At 37.9% G+C, this 22,862-nt stretch overlaps 1 protein-coding gene across 1 annotated transcript in view; it reads right to left on the bottom strand.

Annotated features, from left to right (window-relative positions):
- Window positions 1–22,862, bottom strand: part of TRPM1 (transient receptor potential cation channel subfamily M member 1) — a 102,742-nt gene that overhangs the window by 5,780 nt on the left and 74,100 nt on the right. The window contains exons 25-26 of the mRNA XM_072616462.1: window positions 17,070–17,272; window positions 16,118–16,250 (exon numbers count right to left, since the gene is read on the bottom strand). Coding sequence (XP_072472563.1) covers window positions 16,118–16,250; window positions 17,070–17,272 — 336 coding nt within the window. The remainder of the gene's footprint in view (window positions 1–16,117; window positions 16,251–17,069; window positions 17,273–22,862) is intronic.

Here is a 22,862-nt window from a genome sequence, read left to right as displayed (position 1 = left end):
GTTTCCGGGCAAAACAGAAACAATCACTAGTGCTAGAGGTAATACAATTATGAAAATATGGAGGGACTTAGGTACAAAGTATCTGAAGGGGAGGAAGATAGCACAGGCATAGGAAAAAAAATCAAGGACCTTATTATTACTCCCAAAAGTTACCACAGACCGTAAAACAAATATCAACCTGTATTCCACTCTCTCATCCATGTACAATCTTCATAAAAATCTAATAACAGAAATAACCCTGTTGAGTGACCCTCTGATAAGAAACATGAAATTTGGCGTTAAACAGGATGATATATGTTTGTGAAAGGCACTTGCCTTGCAAGTCTTTCACATGCTTCTATTTTATGCTGATTGTATCAAGTCCCATAATATCACGCAACCTCTGGGAAAAGATCTGTAATCACTGAAAGGATGAGAAAGATTTAACTTGTATATGGATGAAGACCTTATGGACCTTGTCAAACCATATGTCTATCTAGAACAGACAGTATAGAGAGACAATGAGTTGGGCCCTGAGTGCTAAAGAAAAATGGTAGCAGGCTGGATTGCCAACAAGAAATTACAAAATAAAGATCCATCTTTTAAATGCTAATATTTTACTGGTATCTCTGTATAGTTACAAGATACAGAATACCACTGACTCCAAAGAACTAAAAATAAGTTATCATACAGAAGGTGTGATAAGTATGAATAAGCTGTAACACATAACTAACAAGGATTCTGAAGCCATCAGAGAATTGTATTACAGTAAGAGAAAGTGGACTAGTAGTATGGGAAAATTGAGAGATAAGAGATCGACAGTCTTCACTGGTATCCTTATGATGTTGGGGAAAAGTAAGAAAGACCTTCACTATGTTATGTGCAACCCCCCACCCCCATCTTGCCCAAGCAAACTTTTGAGAGAAAGTGGATGAGTTATATGGTGTGTAAGGAGAGATTACAAACTACATCTTTGGAAGAAATTGTAGAATCAATGAGAGATCATAGGTTCAGTAGAAAGGTTATTGGGTTCTTTGTAGGAAGAACCTGGATGACTAATTTCTGATCTAATGTAAGGAAAAAGGTTTGCTTTTTCAGCAGGTCGTTCAACTGAAATAGTCCTCTCTCAGTTCTTCAACCTCATCATTCCTCCTAAGAAATGTAAAACTTCATGTATTTTTTTCCCCAATAAGAAGGAAATTTTTTCACCCTTCTCTTTAGAATAGGAGTCATACTACCTTCCTTCTCTTTTTCTGAGACTGAGAAATACTTGTTTGACTTAATCTTTCCAACTGTCACTGATGTTATTTGTTTTACTTGTCTTTTCCAGGTTGTCCTGGAAATATCTTTGGATTGTATTTCAGTGACTGATTTTACCTCTACTAACATCCTTCTCCAGTGCTATTCAGTAGAGGTGTCCTTCCGATTCTTATGCTTGAGGGGCACCATCTCTGGCATGATCCCCAGATTGGGATAATAGGGAGCATAAGACCTGTAATGGACTGGTTCAAGACTACCTCGGTTAAGAGAGGCTGATCACCAGAATGATGGCAACCAGGAGTTAAAGTTTTGGTCACAGCAGCTCAAGACCCACCATCTTCTAAGGTATGTGAACCTGTGATTGGCCAGTGGAGGGAACATCCTCAGTGTGGGACAGTGAAAAGAGAACTAACCTTTTTTTAGAGTTCAGAGTCAGAAGCTCTGCTGTTCTATACCTGTGTGATCTTGAGCAAGTTACTTGACTTCTGTGACCCTTTGTGTCTTTATCTTTAAGGGGATGCTGAGACATTTTTTCTAGCTCTAAATCTATGATCCTGTGAATATGAGTACAGATCATTTGAATTATTAAGGAAAGTAACCAGTTGTTGCTAATTGGCTAAATCATTTAAAATTATCAAAAATTATTAAAGTAAGTGGGTAGCTAGGTCATACAGTGGATAGAGATCAGACCTAGAGTCAGGAATACTCACCTTCCTGAGTTCAAATCTGGTCTCAGACACTTACTAGCTGTGTGACCCTGGGCCAACCACTTACCCCTGTTTGCTTCAATTCCTCATTTATAAACGACCTGGAGAAGGAAGTGGCAAACCACTCTAGCATCTTTGCCAAGTAAACCCCAAATGGAGTCAAATGGAGTTAGACACGAAAGAAAACTGACTGAACAACCACCATTTTGAAGTGATAATGCCCCATGCAATAGAACAGATCATTTGAAGAGAAAATAAGCCTGTTTTCCCAAAGCTGCTCTCCTCCCTTGGAGAAAATCTCATATATTTAGAAAGTATACTAGTGATGGGTGGGGGAAGGAGGGAAATGAATCTCAAATAAAAAGAAAGTTATCTTTCAATTGTAGCTGTTTACATCATGATTTAATGACCTGTTTATTTTTTTCAAAGAGATAAAGTCTGGTTTAGTTGCTAGGTTTTGTGCTGGTGTCCATGAGTCAGTCAACAAGCATTAATTAAGTGCTTAGCATGTATTAGGCACTATGCTAAAACACTGGGAGTACAAAGAAAGGCAAAAACATTTGTAACATGTTTTCCTTCTCCTTTGATTTTACATCAGTGAAATGAGCCTTTATCAGAGCCACATCTATCCAATTCCAAAAAATTTGAAGGGATATCCACCAATTATTATGACTGTACATGGCCTTTCCTGTGAATCACAAGAGTAGTTTGAAGAGGATTTTCTTTCCCTTGTAGTTTCATTCCTTCCCTTATAGTTGCATTGACTTCGTGTCCTAAGAGTTCTTTTGAGAAAAGCATTAGGGAAATTTTTTCTAACCACAAAACACATGATTTCCCATGTGGCAGTCCTTTAGAACAATTCCTGAGGTCTAATCTTCCCCATTCTTTTACATCAAAGGAAAACAGAAACAAATGAAAAGTATGCACTTAACAATGAACATTTCTCTTTTGAATTTAACTTTAAACTGTACTTAATTTATAAGTCAGTTTCCACCTTAAACTCTTTGTGTAGATCTTCTACTGAAACCCTTGGACAGAATACCCCATAGTTGAATCTTGCAGAAGATGTTAAAGTATTATTTACCTAATCCACTCCAAAGTAATAACCATTGCTTTTACTTTCTGACTTCCTAAAGTGATTCAATGATTAACAGGTTGAGCTCTGGATTTTTCCATTTAAAAAAGGATATACCAACCATTCTGGAGAGCAATTTGGAACTATGCCCAAAGGGCTATAAAACTGTGCATACCTTTTGATCCAGCATTACCACTGCAAGGTTTATATCCTAAAAATATCCAAAAAAGGGGGAAAGAAACTTATTTGTACAAAAATATTTATAGAAGTTTTTTCATTGTGACTAAGAATTATAAAATTGAAGGTATGCCCATCAATTGAGGAATGGCTGAACAAGTAATAGTGTATGAATTTAATGGAATATTATTGTGCTAGAAGAAATGTCAAAGCAGGATGATTTCAGAAAAACCTGGAAAGACTTAAATGAACTGCCATGCATAGTGAAGTAAACAAAACCAGGAGAATGTTGTAATAGCAATATTATTTGATGAATTGTGAATGACTTAGCTATTCTCAGCGATATAATGATGCAAGACAATTCCAAAGGACTAATAATAAAGCATATTATCCACCTCCAGAGAAAGAACTAATATTGACGGAATACAGACTGAAGCATGCTATTTTTCACTTTCTATTTTTTCTTTCATTTGAATTTTATACAAAATTTTTTAACATGAAAATGTTTTACATAATAGCACATGTATAACCTACATCTGATTGCTTGCCTTCTCACAGAAGAAGAAAAGAAGGGTGGGAAGAAAGGGAGGGATAGAATTTGGAAGTCAAAATTTAAATGAAAATGTTAAAGAAAAAAATTAAAAAGTATACAGCCTTATACCTTATTCAGCTCTGATAATATTTAGTTATCACTTAATTTTACTTTTCCTCCTTTATTCCATGGAGGTGAGAGATGTTAGCTTGGTTTTGCCAAATGAAATGAGCAATCATATTACAAAAGTCTTTAGAATCAATTTAACATTTTATATATGATTTTTAAAGAACCTAGAGAATAATTTTCTACATTGAATTTTATCACCTTCAGCATTAGATTTTTAATGAATCCTCATAGATTAAGAATTAAACAGGTCTACCAACTCAGTTTTACATACATCATTCATGACCTGTCACTGGTCAATAATTTTTTTTATCACCACCAAAGAAATGTGAGGTGGGAAATGCCAGAAAGTCTCCGCAATCTTTTACCTATATCGTGACCCAACTTTCTTCCTGGTACTTAGTTTAAATATGATATTTCTAAACTTTTAAAGTGTTTTAATGTTTAAATTGTCATTTTTATTAGGGAATTTCAGTAAAACCGTCTATTTGTGTTACATTCAAGTATATTGGTATATAAAAATATGAGAATGTTTGTAGTAACTCCCAAGGCTATATGTAAACTAATATTTCAGTATTTTGATGTATTTTTCACTGTATCAGATCTAAATTCTTATTTTCATGATGGGAATTACAACATGTCTCTTGTAAGTGTGTGAAGCTGAAAACTCTTAGAGTCCTGTAGTAAGCATATTATTAAAACTTGTTTCATGTATAATCACCTTTTCATGTGCAATGATCTTAATTTGCCTGCAAGGCATTCTATAAATTATATGGAAACATTTCCTTAATGACAGGGCCAAATGTCAACATGAAATAACATCTTAGTAGGACAACTTGGCCCAGATGATACCTGAAGAAATCCATGCTTTACGATGTCATGGCACTGTGTACTTGAGGTCTAAGACTATTTCCACCCTGCAATTATGTACCAGATTGGTAGACAGTAATGTCTCATCCACTATAAGATATACAACTTGGTTATTTTTGTTTCTTTCCATTTCCTCATGTTGGACTTGCCTCTCCTATTCTATAATGGTAGTTTTCATTTGTTCAAAACTGAAGAAAGACTAGTAGTAAGAAAAAAAAATTTTAAGCATTAGAACCAAGATACATTTTGAATTTCTTAACTTCTCCCATTCCCTTGAGAGAAATGATTATTAAATAACTAATTGTTAATATTGGGGAGATCCAGAATTTTTTCCTTTCCTCATTTGGAGATTAGGTCAAAGCTTAATTCTCTGAAGGACAAGGCTGATGATGAGATGAAATCTTAGAATTGTTACCCTACCCAACTAGAGAACCTTACAAAGTATTTAAGGTAAATTCTGTTCTACTCGGGTTTGAGTGCAGGTAGATCCCTTGTCTAGTTTGCCCAAGTCTAGGAGTGATGTAAAAGTAAATGACAATCAAAGTCACATCTCCTAGACTCTCATTGGAATAGGTCTACTTCTCATTGTAATATTCATTCTTCTCATTAATTGCTAACCAATCAGAGTTGATTGCCACCCTCAGGAGCACCCACTCTTCCAAGAATATATAGGCATTGAATAGGTTCCATAAGGTGTCTTTAGCATTTGACAGTGCCACAGGCCCTTTTTTTTTATTAATTATACACTATTGTGATTAATAAAGTGATTAGTTACCCAAAATTATATCTCTCAAACTTTTTATATATCACATTATTTTAGTTTGCTAGATAATACAGTTATCCCTTCCATATTGTGACTTTCCCACTTCAGGGCTTTGATATATCACAGGTGAGCATTTTTGCAGAAGCCATAGATGACACACAAAGATCATCAGACAACACAGAAAAAGTTTAGAAACTCAGAAATGCATAAAATATGTGTACAATATTGTGTAATAGCAACATATTTTATCTTCTAATATGGTAATATTTCAGACCTTCTCTGGTATGAAGGGAGCACCAAAGAATTTTATGTGAATTTTCCAGATTGCTGGGGCATTGTGCCCCTCACCCCCAGGATGTGGAAGGGATAACTTTATATTAAATGGTAATTAAGAGAAATTTCAACCTGACTACTTTTGATTAATCAGAAGCTTTTAATATCAGACGTTATAGATTGGTTTTAACCAGATTTAATCTGAAAAAGGTGAATTTTCAATCCTCTTTTTGAGAGGGAACAAAAAAAAGTTATCTTAGTAAATATTAATTCATTGAGAAAAGTGCTAAGGAGAGGGGAATGGGAGAGAGCATGTGCTTCCTTTCTTTTGAGTGCTTAAATTCCACTAATAACATCTGAAATTTATTTAGTGCTTTAAAGTTTATAAAATAATTTTTATTTGACTCTCATAACAACCCTGTGAAATAGGTACTACAGGTGTCATTCCCATTTTACAGCTGAGGAAATAGAGTTAAGAGAGGTCAGGTACTTGAACATGATCACTGTAGCTGGAAAAAAGGAGACATAGGATTGAAAGGCATCTTTGTTAACTCCTACTCTTCAGTGTTCTGTTCACTATACTACTCTATCTGTTATTCGTTCATTCATTCAGTAATTTTTAAGGCACCAATTAAATTCAATGCCTAAGCATTAGGAAGGATACAAAGATAAATAAAGCAGGATCATTATCCTTAAGGAGGTTGCAGTCTATAAAAGATAAATACAATACAAATTAGAATGTGTTAAATCTATAAATCAGAATATAAAATACTATAAGCTCAAATGAGGGAGAAATTGCTTACAAATAAAGCAAATGTCTTCTTTATAGGTGAATTCAGCACTTAGCTAGTAGTCTTTCTTACCATTCTATTTGCTGCTATTATCCTAGAGAATTTCAATATCTCTATTCACAACATCTCAGATTGTGACAACAATCTTTTACTCATTGACTCTAAGAATGTCCATAGCATATCAGTTATGTATCTGTATGACAACATCTAATCTCTTCACTCTTTGGTCATAGCTCTTTCTCTTACATCTGAACTTGAAAGGCTTCCCTGCTTCCCCACTGCAAACTATTCACCATCCATTCTTTGTACTCTACCACAGCCACAGAATTGCCCAATCTAGCTATGCTTAACTTGACTCACTGCCCAACTTGGACTCCATCTAAATTGAAGCCATCACTAACACCCTAGAAGTCTGTACTCTTGTAATTATTACCTATAACTATTACACTAACACATTTATAGCTCCTGTATGCATATCCATTTATGCTGTCACACTGAAAGGTATAACTGGATAAAGTCATGAAGCCATACTGACATGACCCACTACATATTCATGCTTTTATTCATTATTTGTCAATTCGTAGAACACTCCACAATAGCTATTTCAAACCTTCTAAATTTTATTTAAACTTCACTTTCCTCACGTTACCTGGGCTTCACTGGGCATGGGCAGTTCTCTTAACATGGAGACACCCTTGAGGGGTCTTTAGAGCATGTCCATTTTATGTAACATGGAGCCTACTTCATCTCCTATGATGTAGGTGAGGTTAGCTTTCTTTGTTTGGCTCTCTGTGTCTTTTAAGCTAGTGAGACTGCATTGTTCTCTTTTTTTCTTAATTTATTTTTATATTACTACATTCATTTCCACAAAATTTTGAGTTCCAATTTTCCTTCCCATCTCTCCCCTCTCCCCACCCCATAACACCCTGCATTCTGATTATCCCATACCTCAATGTGCCCTCTCTTCTATCACACCCCACCCTTAACTTATCCCCATCTTCTCTCTTTTCTTGTAGGGCGAGATAGATTTCTATACCTCATTACCTGTATTTCTTATTTCCCAGTTATATGCAATAAAAATTCTCAACATTTGTTTCTAATACTTTGAATAAAGCTGCCTTCTCCTCATTGGCTTTTTGGACCTCTTTTTCCAATTGAGTTAGCCTATTTTTAAAGGTGTTATTTTTTTCAGCATTTTTTTGGGTCTCCTTTAGCAAGCTGTTGACTTGCCTTTCAAGCTCTTCCATGGCCTGAGCCCATTGCATATTCATTTTGGAGGTACTGGATGCAGAAGCCTTGACTTCTTCTGACAGTATGCATTATTCTTCCTCATCCAAAAGGATGGAAGAAAATACCTGTTCACCAAGAAAGTAACCTTCTGTGGTCTTATTTTTTGTCCCTTTTTTAGCCATTTTCCCAGCCAGTTACTTGACTTCTGAATCCTTTGTCAAGAGGAGGGTTCTAGTGCTCCTCCTCACCCCAGGACTGTGCTTAGGGCTGAGATTCAGATCAGCTGCTCAAATCCCCCAGGGGCTTTAGGCAGAGTGCTTCACAGTTGGACGCCACCTCCGCCACTGGCTGCTGCCACTACTGCCACCACAGCCTGGGGCCTGTGCTAAGGGGAACCCTGTTCCCCTCTCATCCAGCTGGGAAAGCCCTTTTACTGACCTTTGAAGCTTTCTTTGGTGCTTGTGGGTTGAGGATCCCTGCTGGGGATTGTGCCCCAGAGGCCTGTTCCGGTCCTGTTCCTCCTGGTGCCGCATAGCCAGAGCTGGGCTCTGCTCTGCTCAGCATCCTGGGGGATAGACCTTTCCTGTAGGCCTTCCAGGTTACCTTTGGCTGAAAATCTCTTTTGCTCTGCCATTCTGTGGCTTCTGCTGCTCTACAAATTGTTGAGAGTCATTTTTTACAGGCATTTTATGAGCTGTGGGAGAAGAGCTAGGGTATGTGTGTCTTTCCCCTCCACCATCTTGGGTTCATCCCCAAGTTGTTCTCTTTTTGCTTCTCTCTTATCAGCTGTGTCCAGATGATGAAGATCACAGTTCACCCACAGCAAGGGCGCCTTGAATTGAACCAGAGAAAGGGAAAGGACTCTCCTTCCCTTGCTCCCTCTCTTTTACATTCCCTACCCCCTGAGAAATGGATCTGGGGATATTTGTTTCTGTGGTATGTTGTTTATCCTTCTCAGTTTAAGATGGTAGAAGTGATCCCTACAGGATTGAGAGTTCAAGCCATGATGACTTAAGATGGGCCAACAGTGAATCCCTAAGAAGCCAGGGTGCCTGGGACTCGAACCCACAATGGGGTATTTGGACTTTGAATTGGAACTGTGCTCCACAAAGATAGAGCTAAAATATGAATCTAAACCTCTTTCCCTCTCTAGAGACTGAGATGTGCAGGGGTGAGGAAGATTATGCCATCCACATGTTGGGGAAGTAAGTTTGTAGGTTTGTGATTATATTGTTTTGAAAAAACATTTCTGTGTAAAAGCTAATTTGCCAGTTACTAGTTAATGGAACTGAGACCTCCTACATATGGAAGAACACCGTCAGTAGGGGCTAGAGCTATTTGCAAAGAGCCTAGATAACTCCTAATAGAGAAACCCTGGAGGAGAGATATGATGAAATCTAATCTACCTAGCCTTCCAAGCAGTGGGGATCAGGGTGGTCCATGTTATACACATTTTTCTGCTTCTTCTGCTTGTTCCCTCTCCCCAGTCATTGACTTGACCTCTTTTTGGAGAAGACTAAGGCCATGAAGCTTGAATTCTCTCTCCTTTCTAAAATCTGTTTCTATACAACTTTTCATTTTTCCCTTTTTCAGAGGAAGAAATGTTTTCCCCAGGTTAACTATGCCCTTGATCCTTATTTCCTCTAAGACTTTGTTCCTTAAATTATAGCCTTTCTCCAGTGCTATGCCATATACATATATATTGTACATATATAGATAACATATACACATACACGTTTATTGTCATATATAATTTTCAATCATGTGTATACATACATATACAAATACACATAACATATATACACACATTTAAACACATATAAACCCACATATATGCTATATGATAAATCCTTTATATGACCTTATTTCTCCTTCTAGTTATCATCCTATATTTCTTTTCCCTTTTTCCTAGGGTTTCCTCTGCCAGTTTCCCTACTTTTGTTCTGATCAGGGAGCTGGAGTTCAGAGGAAAAACTCCAATGGAAAGGAATACAAGGCCCCTTAGGAATAAGTTCACACCAAGCCTTCAGTTAAGCCTCAGGTCTTCCCAGAGTCAAAGACCTTGCCATCAGATATAGGCACCAAGGATCTTGAAATAGATAAGGGGATAGCTTCCTTTGTGGAGATTGGGAACTGATCTTAGGCTTTTTCAGGCCTAGAAGGACCTGCATTGGTGAAAGGATATTGAGGAAGAAATTGGAGAAGATATGTGGCACAGCATTTGCTTCAGGTCTTCCTTAGACAGCAAGTGGGCTAGGAGTTTTCCCTATTGATGATAGGATCCTAGACTGAACTTGTCCTTTTAGCTTCACTCTTGGCAAGATGATCAGCTCTGTTCTTCAAAGTCATTCCTGCCACTGTACTCTTTTGGCTCCAGTTTATCTGCCAAGTCTCCTAAGTTCTGCCTGAAACTGGTTGCTGACTTCTTGTCCACACTTCCAGTGAGCAGCCCTCTGCTAAAACAGTATTCAATGGGTACCTCACCTATTGATTCCCTTTATCTCACCAAACACCTACCAGTTCCATTCCATTTCCATTTCATGAATTAGTAGGTCCATAACTACAGCCTCTTTTGTTTTGCTACCTACTTTATTTTCATCACCCTGTAATGTGGTTTTTGTTCTCTCTACTAAGCCTTCTTGAACTGTGAAGTATTTTACACTATTAACCAGCCTTTCCTTCAGCATTTTACCTCTCTTGTTTTCCATGAGGCTGTCCATGCTATGCTAGTTCTGCTTCTAAATCTCTGACAAATACTTCTTTGTTTCCTTCAAGAGTTGATCTTCTTCCTCTTATCACGCATATGTGTGTATTTTCTAAGGTTGAATCATTGGCTTTGCCTTTCCTCTTTCTATACTCTAACCATTGGACAACTCATCCATTAGGAGGTATAGCAAAAAAGAAGAATTTGGAGGTGGAGAAGCGGGGTTCAAATGTCAATAGATGACACTTAAGGTCCCTTCTAGCTCTAAACTTAGGAAGCAGTCTCATAACTTCAGTTATCACTGTTATGCAGATGGATCCAAAAATCTTTATCTGAACTTTCTCTAAAGCTCTAGTTCATCATTTCCTCTGGATGTTGTTGCTTGTATGTTCCTGTTATCATCTTACTTTAATATGATGTCTAAAACTAAACTTCTCATCTTCTTTCAACACCCTCCTCCCTCCAAGAGTTTTTTGTTCCATCTTACAAGTCACTTCAGCAAGAGATCAGAGCGTCATCTTTGAACTCTCTCCATTGTTCCAGTATCCATAGTCGCTAAGTTCTTTCACTTCTTGAGAGTATGTCTTATCCCCATCAACTGTTTTCCATTCCTCCTGTTGCCATACCCTGTTTAGATCCTTATGATCTCATTTCTGGATTATTTTAATAGTGTGGTCTTTCACACCAGTCTCTCTCTCTCTCTCTCTCTCTCTCTCTCTCTCTCTCTCTCTCTCTCTCTCTCTCTCTGTCTCTCTGTCTCTGTCTGTCTGTCTCTCTCTCTCTCTCTCTCTCTCTCTCTCTCTCTCTCTCTCTCTCTCTCTCTCTTTTGCTACAGTTCTTATCCTGTTGTCCAACTCAGTGTTTCATGGATTCACAAATTCCTCAGTTTTATCTCACATAAATTCTTGTATAAGCCCTCTGTTCTAATTGGTTTACTCACTATTTTTCTATGCAAACTTCATGTTTTCCTATCTCCAGGCTTTTGTTAAGTCCATTCCTTAAAATTTCCTATATTCTCTTCCTTCCTTTTCCATACCCTCCTCCCCTTCAAAACTCCAACTCAAATAGTGTATACTTTTAAAGATTTCCCTGACCACCCCTAGACTTCCTTTGAAGTTCTATAAGACTTGTTATCTATACCATTCATTTGGCAATTAATCATGTACTATACATGTTAACAAAATGTTAAGATTTTATACTATTAGTTTCTCATGCACTTATATTTTATCTCCGCACTGAGGCTATAACCCTGTTTAGAGTGGGGACCAGAGGTTATACTTCTTTGTGTCTGCACAGTACATCTTAGAAACCCAAGAAACACTCAATTAAGTGGTTTTTTTATTTGATTGGATTTTTCTCTCCTTTCCTCCATCTTCCCCCTCCTTTTATCTTCTACTTCCTCCCCTCATGTTCCTCCTAATATCCTGAATTGTTCTTTCTTCTTCTTCAAAGCCAAAATTGGTTTTAGGGTGGAAGAGGTAGTTTATGGTCACATCTGATACAAGAAAACCACTTCTGTCTTTTTTTTTAAGTCTCTCTTACCACAATTAAGATTTATGATTTAGGAGAACCATTGGCTTTACCTTATCTGTCTAATGTGTCATGAAGAGAAAAGTGAAGTATTTTAAGCTTCAACAAATACCATATAATTGTTAATTGCACATTTTAGCGATTTATCTTGTAACTATAATGTCTGGGGTTTCAGTTGAAACTAAACTGGATAGGTCTAAATCCAGAAGTATATGGCAATGATACTCATATAGAGTTGGTATAAGAAAAAATAAAAGCAGTTTGCCACTGAGATTTTTATGCCTAAGGTTCTTTTGGATCTATAGCTTCCCTTCAAATCCCAAGTGAAAATTATGATTTATATTGATTTGTTCCATTCCTTCCAGTTCTAAATTTGTGCCACTATAGTCTTAATAATATCAAAGTGCCTAGAACAGTGTTGTTGTTTTTTTTTTTAACATAGTAGGTACTCAGGAAATACTTTTTGATTAATTTGTTCCTTAAAGTACACTGTTCTTTGGAACTTGACTCAGATTGGTTTGTGTTGAAGAAGGAAAAAGTCTTGAAGACCACTTAAAAGTTTCCAAGGGCACAATGCAATAATATCTTTGCTTACTTGGTTCAGGATGTCTATGTTAAATTTTGTTTCACTTCAGTGGAATGATAAATTAAAATTAAATTGCATTTTAATCTTATGTTGAGGTGTTATTTTTGTTCTTTATTTCTTGTATTTCCTGCCAAAAGACAAAATTTTAATATTGTAAATAGTTGGAATTTATGGGCTAGCTACCAAAATGTTGTGGTTCAGTTGTGGTCAATTCTTCGTGACTTCATTTGGGGTTTTCTTGGCAAAAGATACTGGAATGACCTGCCTGTCCTTCTCCAGCTCATTTTACAGATGATGAAACTGAGGCAAATAGGATTAAATGACTTTCCTAGGCTTATATCACTAGTAAGTGTCTGAGACTGAATTTGAATTTAAAGCTTCCTGACTCCAGGCCCAGCCCTCTATCCACTGCACCACTTACTTGCTCTACCAAAGCATGAGCTGAAAAAGCTAGAATTCAGCTGGGTGGATAGAGTACTGGACTTGGAGGAAGACTCATCTTCATGAGTTCAAATACAGCCGCAGACACTAATTGTGTGACCCTGGACAAGTCACTTATCCCTGTTTACCTCAGTTCCTCATCTATAAAATGAGCTGGAGAAAGAACTGGCAAACTGCTTCAGTATCTTTGCCAAGAAAACCCTAAGTAGGGTCACAAAGAGTCAGACATGACTGACAAGTGACTGCATAAGGATTTGGTTCCCACGCAGAAGCAATCAGAGAACTCAAGGTGGAAAGTGTTAACAAATATGTAAACTTTCTATGTGACTACATGGGTGAGAGTGAATCATGAATCTGTGCAACTTGCTGGCTTGCCCTATTAAATGACTTTTACGGGTTTGATAAATTGTTGCAAACAAAGAAACGACAAAAGGAAGGAACTGATGTATCACAGAATAAATTTCATGGACCCTACTCCCAGCCCACACCCATAACAGTCTCAAAAGTGTTAATTTACCCCCAGAAGAAAATGGATAGAAGTGATTGTCAGCAGAATGTGCAGGTGACACGTGGTGCTATTTCAAGGACCCAAAGACCTAAATGTAAATTTTCAATAAAGACAGGGCATCTCCCTAAATGACAAAGAAATGTCCCTGAAAAGTGAAGGAAACGCCACATACTAAATAGAGAGGACTAGTTTTTACTCATTCCTTGGAAACTTTTGTTCTTTAATTTTAACTCATTCTCTTTCCTCACAACCACTTTAATATGAAGTTGGTATAAAGTGTAAGGAATATGTTCTTGTTTACCCCCAAACCCACAGAACAGTTACCTTTTTTTTTCTCTTTAGCCCTGAGATGCATCTGTGAAAAAGGGTGAAAAAAGGAAGCAAATGTGCAGGAATTGCCCTCATCTCTCTTAAGGATCTTAGCCAAGAAAAACAGGAAGAAAAAATGCTCTTCCAGCAGGTACACTCTCATTTACTGACTGAGGAGAAGGAAAGACCTCCGTAGCCAGGCCTGGGCTTCCACCACTTCCCATCCCTGTCACATCCCTGCTGAGAGGTGGGAGGTAGTCCTGGCCCCACTCCCAGGCAAGAATTATGATAGAGCGGGATGTAAACACCAAGTACTGCCCCAGCTATATGTTGCCCACAATTAGAGACTTCTTTTGGCATACAGTCTCTCTACTTCTGTTACTGTGGCCCCACACCTCCATACTTAGAGTCATCTGTCAATTCAAAAACCTTTTTCCTTGAACCTGGACTCACCCTCGCCCCTATCAGACCTAGTTCTTATCCTCTATTTCTTCTCCTTGGAATCTCTTTTTTCTTTATGCGGCCAGCTATTCATGCCTTGCCATTCCTTTCCCCTATTGCATACTTAAAAACACATTTTTATTTTTCTTATTCTCCATTATTCCATCTCAGAAGAAAAAATAGCTCTTCCTCTTGTTAGGTTAACCCCTGTCCTCATGTTCTTTATCCTGTAACCTCCCATCTCCTTTGGAAGCCTGCCTCATGCATCAATATCATTTCACCTCTCTTGCTTTTCTTCTGTTTTTCCCCATCTAAAAGCTACCACCCTATTGTATACAAACACGACCCAAGTATTCTCAGATCCTTTAAATAAATAGGACAGAGAGACAGATAAATGAATGAACAAATAAAGGAGTGAGCAAACAAGGAAATAAATAAAACAAAAACTTTTACATGATTGTACCATTTATCCCCTATCACCCTCTATTTCTCCTCCTAATCTTCTAAGAAGCATGACCTATTCTTTTCTCTCCCACTTACTCAATCCCAGGGCAGCTAGGTGGTGCAGTGGATAGAGCACCAGTGCAGGAGTCGGGAGGACCTGAGTTCAAATCTCACCTCAGACACTTGACACTCACTAGCTGTGTGACCTTGGGCAAGTCACTTAACCCCAATTACCTCATCCTGGCTCATCTCCAGTCATCCTGATGAATATCTGGTCACTGGATTCAGATGACTCAGGAGGAGAAGTGAGGCTGCTGACCTGCACAGCCCTCCCTCATTCAAAACAAAGTCAAGTGCAAGTTGTGTCATCATTTATTTCTTTGATGGCATGGTCTTCTTTGACAATGAAGGACATTGCCAAATCCCAGATCAATCCCAGCTCCCTCTTCAGCCCTTTGCAATCAGGCTTCAAACTCCACCATTCTACTGAATAATAATAAACTTATCTAACAGTAAAGGCCCTTTCATTTTACTAAATATAAAATAATTTTCTCAGTCCTCAGCCTCATTTGTCTTTATATAGTTTATACTGTTGACCATCCCTTCTACCAGAATATTCTCTTCTCTCCACTTTCTTTCTGTCATGTTGCTCACCCAGGTTTTCTTCCTGTTTGACAATTTTCTCAGACTCTTTTGCTGATCTTTTGGCCCTTATATGTCAATGTTCCCTAGACTCATGACAGAGTCTTCTAATTTTTTCCCTTTGTGATCTCATTGGCTGCTGTGGGTTCAATGATTTTACAAAGATAACTCCCAAATCCAATTCCACATCTGGCTATGTCTTAGTGGATGCTCCATCAGCACCTAAAACTCATCGTACTTAAAACTGAACTCAGTATCTCTTACCCAACATCAGCTCCTATCAAACTCACCCCCCTTCCATGCTTCCTTATAATTTGTTAAGGGAATCACCATCAGTTGCCAAGATCCTTTCACCAAAATCCTATGTACCACTGTGCATTATCACTCACTATCCACTAAATTTGACTCATATAATTGAAAGTTGAGTGTATTTTACATATACTTTGGACTCTTAAATAATAGTTATTCACTATTTTATTTCTTTCAAGTCATACTCTCATTAATTCTGATTTGTTTTACACACTAGTGTTTATCTAACTAGTGTTTATCTAATGTTGTGACCCATGGATTAAGAGGATTAAGAATGGCAAAATTAAGCCCAAAAGTTTGAATAAATATTATTTCAAGGTACTATTAAGTGATGCTTTGTGATTCAGCCACAAATAGATTTAAGAAACAGTTCCAAAAGAGAAAGAAAAAAAACTAAGCAGGAATCCTTTCATTCCACACCTTTCAGATGTAACTCGGATCCTCTCATCATTAGATGACTGCTGCTCATCCTCTTTTTCTTGAAAGTACTCCTCCACACATTGCTCTTCAAATTCATGCAGCTTCTTAAGTTCTTCATCATTTAGAAATAATTCTGTTTTTTGAAAATTTTAAGATGAGGTTTAAAAATTTTCATAATAATGAACATAGATTGACCCTGATGTGTATGAAAAAATTAGAATCATTTTAGAGTCAATTCAGATTTGCTGAAAAGAATTCTTATCTATTTCCAGAACCTCTAACTTTTATTTAATTCCATTTCTTATTTAGTCTGTTTTGCATAGGTGCTTCTTCTGACTATGAATTTTTTCCACTTTCCATTCCCATCTAATAAAAGACTTTATATATAATAACAGCATCACGTACCCACAACCAAATAGGTCATTTGAAAGAAAAACCCATAAAATTATATTAATAAGGAAAATAAAATTCAAATACAAATGTAGGAGAAAACAAATATGCACTTTACAGATGATATCAACTGTATATATGTCTTCTTTAGCTATTTTTGTGAAGCACAGATGCTAAATTCTTAAAAAGTCTTCTAAGAGGAGCATTAGATTTATAGAGAGGAAATTGTTTTAGAATTATCTCTCCTCAGTGGCCTCCCTCTTTATTTTCATAAGTTTTATATACATATATATGTATATATGTGTGTATGTATGTATATATACATATACATATATATATATACACACATATGTTTTAATAGCCTAAACTTAGATAAACATAAAATGAATAGCATTGTGAAAAGAATAGTAGCAGGACTAAAGACAACTATGTTTTATTTTATTATTTAAAAAAATTTAACATTTGTTTGAGTGTATTGAATTGGAATATTCTTAGCCAAAGAATTGCCATGAATGGGAAAAACTTGAAGGCAGTCTGGATTTAGAGAGAATCCTTTACATACTCAGTCCCCGATCCCGTTCATCTTGGTCCCCCTCTCTCTTTTTTCTACATCCACCACTGAGGCGCGTGATAATTATATACAGGTGGCTCAGGATGATCATAGGTGGAGGTAAGACTGGCCTGTCATGGAATGTCATGATCAGCTGGTATCTCTGAAACTTCCAAACTTGATTGGATATTGACTTTACTTCAAAGAAGGTATTACTAAGGAAAGAAAAAGAAGAGAGAGAGACAGAGAGAGGGAGTTTACCATTAGCTGCATTCCTTTTTTTATTGTTGGTTCCTATTGCATGAGCTATATAAAAATCTAATTAAATAAAAAAGCCAAATATTAAGAAATCAGATAGGTATTTATTTGATGAGTCATGAGCAATAGTATTTAGTAATTACCCAGAACCCTGAGGGTCTTCCCTCCCAGTTTAATTTTTTTTTTTTTTTATTAAAGGGGCCATCCCTTGAGTAACTGTTGTGTTCATCTTCGAAGAGGACCAAAATGACATCACCATGATCAAGTGAAGTTTCAGTGCGTCCAACTGTGGCTGATCAGACCAATACAATCTGAGAAGGCTACCACAAGCTAGGCACATAGTGTTTATGAACATTTGGGACGGATTTATCCCCAAATTTGTACATCTCACATTTCCTTCGAGGTACTGCAATTTTGCTTTGCTCATAGAGTACAATTCTTTCGTTGATTGTGGGCATGTTCTGCTGGATGGTGCTGTGCCAGTGTCTTCCATATTTTACAGCTGATAACAAAGTTCTTCAGAGATACCTTGAAAATATCCTTGTACTGCTTCTTCTGACCTCCATGTGAGCACCTGCATTGTGTATGTTCTCCATAAAATAATTTTTTCGGCAAATGTACGCTTGGCATTCAAACAGTGTGGCAGTTCAGTTCAAAAAGGGACTTCAGTGTCTGGTACCTTCTCTTGCCAGGTGATCTTCAGAATATTCCTAAGACGATTCAAATGGAAGAAGTTCAGTTTTATGGCATGATGCTTGGAGACTGACGAGGTTTCACAGGCATACATCAATGAGATCAACATAACAGCTTTGTAGATCTTCAGTTTGCTAGGCAGTCTAATACCTCTTTTCTCCCACACTTTCCTTCAGAACCTGCCAACACTGAGCTATCTCTGGCAATGTGTGCATCAGCCTCATCATCTAAGTCTACATCACTGAAAAGTATATTGCCAAGGTAAAGTGAACTTATCCGCAGCATCCAAAATTTCTCCATTTGCTGTAACTGATAGTTTCACATATGGGTAGTGCAGTGCTGGTTGGTAGAGAACCAGTGTTTTCTCGGTGTTAATTGTCGGGCCAAAATTAGCACAAGTGGCATTGAATTGATCCATACTCTGTTGCTTCTCAGCCTTACAGGCTGCATTGAGTACACAATCATCTGTGAGCAAAAAGTTGAGCACCAACTCTCCTTCCACTTTAATCTTAACTTGTAGCCTTTTCAAGTTAAACAATTTATTATCAGTGTGACAGTTGACTTTGATTCTGTTTTTGTCTTCCTGAAGGCATCTGACAGCATTACTGAAAACATGATAACAAGCATGGAAGGAAGCACATAGACTTACTTCACTTCATGTGTGATTGGGAAAGTATGAAAGCATCATGCATTATGTAGAAACCATATAAGCATCCCATCTGAAATTAACATACAATACTGATGAACTTGTCTGGGCAACCAAATTTTCCCATGATTTTTCCACAGGCTTTCCTGACTGACAATATCAAAACCCTTGGTCAGATCAGCAAACATTGAGTACAGACCTCTGTTCTGCTCCTGACAGTTCTCCTGGAATTGTCAGGCAGCAAACAACATGTTGACCATTCCTTGGCCCTTTCTGAAGCCACAATGGCTCCTGGGTAGATGAGCATCTACCCATTAAGGATCAATTATTAAGGATGACTCTGGCAAGAATCTTGCTGGCAATGACTAAGAGATAAACCCCCCCACCCTGTGGGGGTTTCACAAGACAATCTATTTCTCTTTTCTTTATAGAGATAGACATCCTTGATCTCCTGGGGGATAACCTCCTCTTGCTTTATAACCCAGAAACTTTTGTCACCTTTTGTATGAGCAGTGGACCCTCTGCTTTATAGATCTCTGCTGAAATGGAATCAATACCAGGCACTTTGCCACATGAGAGGAGCCTGATGGTAGTCAAAACTTCTTCAGTTGGAGGTTCAGCTAGAGAAGGATTGACTTCAACCTGAGGTCAACAGTCAATGGCTTCAACATTGGTTGATGACATCATCTCATCAGCTTTGGTTCATGAGAATATTATGGAAGTGTTTAGCTCATCTTCCTAGAATCATGTCCTTGTCATTGATCAGTGTGGCTCTATCAGTGCTGATTAGTTGAGATGTACTGAAGGTCTTTCGCCCACAAATAGCCTTTAGGGCATCTTAAAATGCTTTGGATTGTTACTATCAGCATAAAACTGAATCTCATCTGTCTTTTTACTGAGCCAAAAATCCTACATCTCTCTAAACTTCACTTACACTTTACTTTTGATGGAATTAGATACTGCCTTCTTAGAGATGGACAGACTATCCTATTGGTAAACTCCATAGAGTTCTTGTTTTTCATTAAACAGCTTTTGAATTTCTCCATTATTTTCATCAAACCAATCCTGATGTTTGTGAATATTTTGGTTCAGATGAGTAAATGTGGTGTTGTACACCAAATTGTCCACTTCTTTTCTGCTCCCCTGTTATCCACCAGGTGTTTCCTTCCAAGCCAGCAACAAATTGTTCACCCACTATACTGTTGTTATGGAGTCCTCTGCTAGTCATCTTTTCTTGGGGACACTGCTTTTGTTGAATATGAATGTTTAGTTCAAAGAGAATAAAGTTTGTGATGCTACATATTAACTTCGTCACTCTCATATTCTGTCAGTCTCTTCTCCTTACGATGATATAGTCTATTAAATGCCAATGTTTGCTGCAAGGATACATTCACAAAGTTTTGCAGGTAAATGGAATAATCTTAGTGATGAGAAGGTCATGAGAGGCACAAGTCTTCAATGATAAGTGATCATTTGCTTTTGCTGTTTCTGATTCCAGTCCTCCTAAGGACTCCCTGCCATGTCTGATACTCTGCTATTAAAGTCACCTAGGATTATAAGCTTGTCTTCTTTCAGCACATTGATGATGAGGGTCTGCAGGTCTTTATACAATTTTTCTTTGACTTCATCAGGGACCATCATGGTGGGAACATAATGCCTGATGCTGGTGGCATGGCCCTTTCCTGAAAGTGCAGTGGCATTGTCATAAGCCTATCATTCATTCCTCTTTGGAGGTGTATCAGCTTGTTGACTAGATTAGGTCTGATTGTGAAACTCATATAAGTTTCACAGTGCTCCCCATCACAGCGACCGCTCCACAAAAATGGGTATCCAGCTGTGACTTAAGCAAGCAGGCCTCCATTTGCCAGTTTTGATTCACTCAAGGCTGCTTTTTGGATGTGATCCTTGCTGAGTTCTCTCCCAGCAAGAGCTCCCATCTCTCCCATTTTTCAGGTCTACTGGATTTTGTGTTGTACATACACATGCTCTTATCTCAGGTACTAGTGGTGAGTGGAACCGTTTTCATCTTTGCAAAAGTATTTGTACATTTTTTTGTGTGTGTTGTGACTTCAGGTGGGATCCCCACCTGCTGTGGTAAGTGGGCCATAGTTAGGTTGAATCAGATGGTTTTCAGGACACCTTTCCTAGCCTCTTGCTCATGGCAGGAAGTGAGCAGTCTAGTTCTTTAAAAAGACTGCTCAAATGTCCAAGGGGCTGCCAAATCCCACTGCTGCTTTGGTTCATTGAGAAGAAGACTGTATGACCTGAGCTGCCTATGTACAGCGTTGTGATTACAACTCCCAGTGTATCCTTACTTGCTGCTTCATCACTTGCCCATCACTACAGGACTGTGAGGTAGGTAAAAATGGTAAAATAATATGGGCGATGTCTTTTGACTCACACATAAATTAGATTTAAGTGAGGCAGAACTGCTTGGAGTTGCTGACCTCACTTTTTCTTCCAGAGTCATCAGAGACAAAAAGTCAAGATTCCTGGCAATGGCTTGCAATGCAATGGATGATCACCTTGGCATCTTCAATGTCTAACCAAACTCTAAATGGTTTGTAGTGCCTTCTACCACCTTCATGGCCCATTGGAACAAATTATTCACATCCACTTATTCCACTGGAATGGTCTTCACGTGTTTGAGGTAGATGGTCACCTAGTTAACCAATGGGTCTGAGGCCCATCAGTTACCCTAACCTAGTTTAGCCTCTAACCTGGTTTAGCTTGTCTGCCAAGACAGGGGTGTGGCCACGATATATACTATGACTTCTCAGAGCCATAGATGAGATGGGTGGCAGGTAAGCACCAAAGGTGGATTAGCAGCCCTGTAAAGGGCTCAGCAAGCCCTCACATCAGAGATGTTAGTCTTCCTTGAACACCTGTCTACCCCTTTGAATTACTATAGTTATTATCAGTAACACTCACTAGGGTTTTTTATTAGCTTCATATATACATTAAGTAATTAGTATCATCACTTTATTTTCCTAAAATTTGTCCATATTCTGCATGTGTTCATAGACAGTTTTACCATTGCAGTCTCTGGCGTTGCTGCTTCTTAAGAGTGAGATTTCTTGACTTTTTTCCCCTCCTTCTCCTGAACCTATAATCTTTGATGTTGATGTTGTATATCAGAACAATACATGAGAGAATATGGAACAAGAAGTACAGTAAGATGGAAGGAAAAAGCCAATTAGAAACATATGCTGGGGCTCAGACCTGTAATTTGCAATTCTTACAGCTGAAGAAAAGGTGAGTAGGTTGGGAAAGTAAGCTCCACTGGGTGTATCTGCTATGGGTAGGAACTAAGTCTCAGGTCATCACAAATGTTCTAAGTAGCTAAAGAGGGAGAAAGGCCCCCTGGAATGCAAGAAGAGGCTGGACAGGAGGAAAATGTTCCTCAGAAGAATGCTAGCAACCCTTAAGTTCCCTGCCTTTGAGCAAAGTCACTGTGGCCTCAACCTAGTTGCATCAGTGCTGGGCCTTCTGAAATATGTTTATATACCACATACAGGGCTGAGATTTCAGGGTTGAAGGAATCAGTTTAGAGCTACGAGGGATCTTCGAGGACATTGAGTCTAAATCTCCATGGGTCAGAAAGCTTACGTGATTTGCCCAAGGCCATACAAAGGAATAAATGGTAGGGCTATGATCTGAACCCAGCATCTTCAGCTATGAATCCAGCACTCTTTCCTCTGAACCATGTTTCCAAGCCTCTAACATGAAGATGATTACATCATAAATATAGCATTATCACATTTCAAAGTTATTACATTAGTCTTTTAATAACAAATGTAAAGTTAAAGCTACTCTGATTGTCCCAGAGCAGATTATCTTTAGCAAGTTTTTCTCTAAAATTTTTACTGACATCACTGCCTGCTTAATTGAAGTAGGTGATAATGTCAATAAGTCATTATCTCCTTAATTAAGTGCTACTTAATTAAGTTTTAATTAAGAAATTTGATTAAATCCTTTATTTACACCAGTGAAATCTTTAAAAAAACAATTTTTTTTTTGACCAAGCAAGAATGCGAAGAGAAGACCTTTTGAGAAAAAAAAAAAAGACCCCTAAAACTCTGGCCTCTCTCTCCAGAGAAGACCAACAGTTATAGACCAACAGTTATATGTAGTCACACTCGTTTAAGTTGATGCTTTGATTGAGGGGATAGAGACAGGGCCTTTCATTCCTACCAGTATTTAGGGAT

This window comes from Notamacropus eugenii, chromosome 1 (assembly GCF_028372415.1).
Source record: "Notamacropus eugenii isolate mMacEug1 chromosome 1, mMacEug1.pri_v2, whole genome shotgun sequence".
In the NCBI taxonomy this organism is placed as follows: domain Eukaryota; kingdom Metazoa; phylum Chordata; class Mammalia; order Diprotodontia; family Macropodidae; genus Notamacropus; species Notamacropus eugenii.
This window is presented reverse-complemented; position numbering and strand designations above follow the sequence as displayed.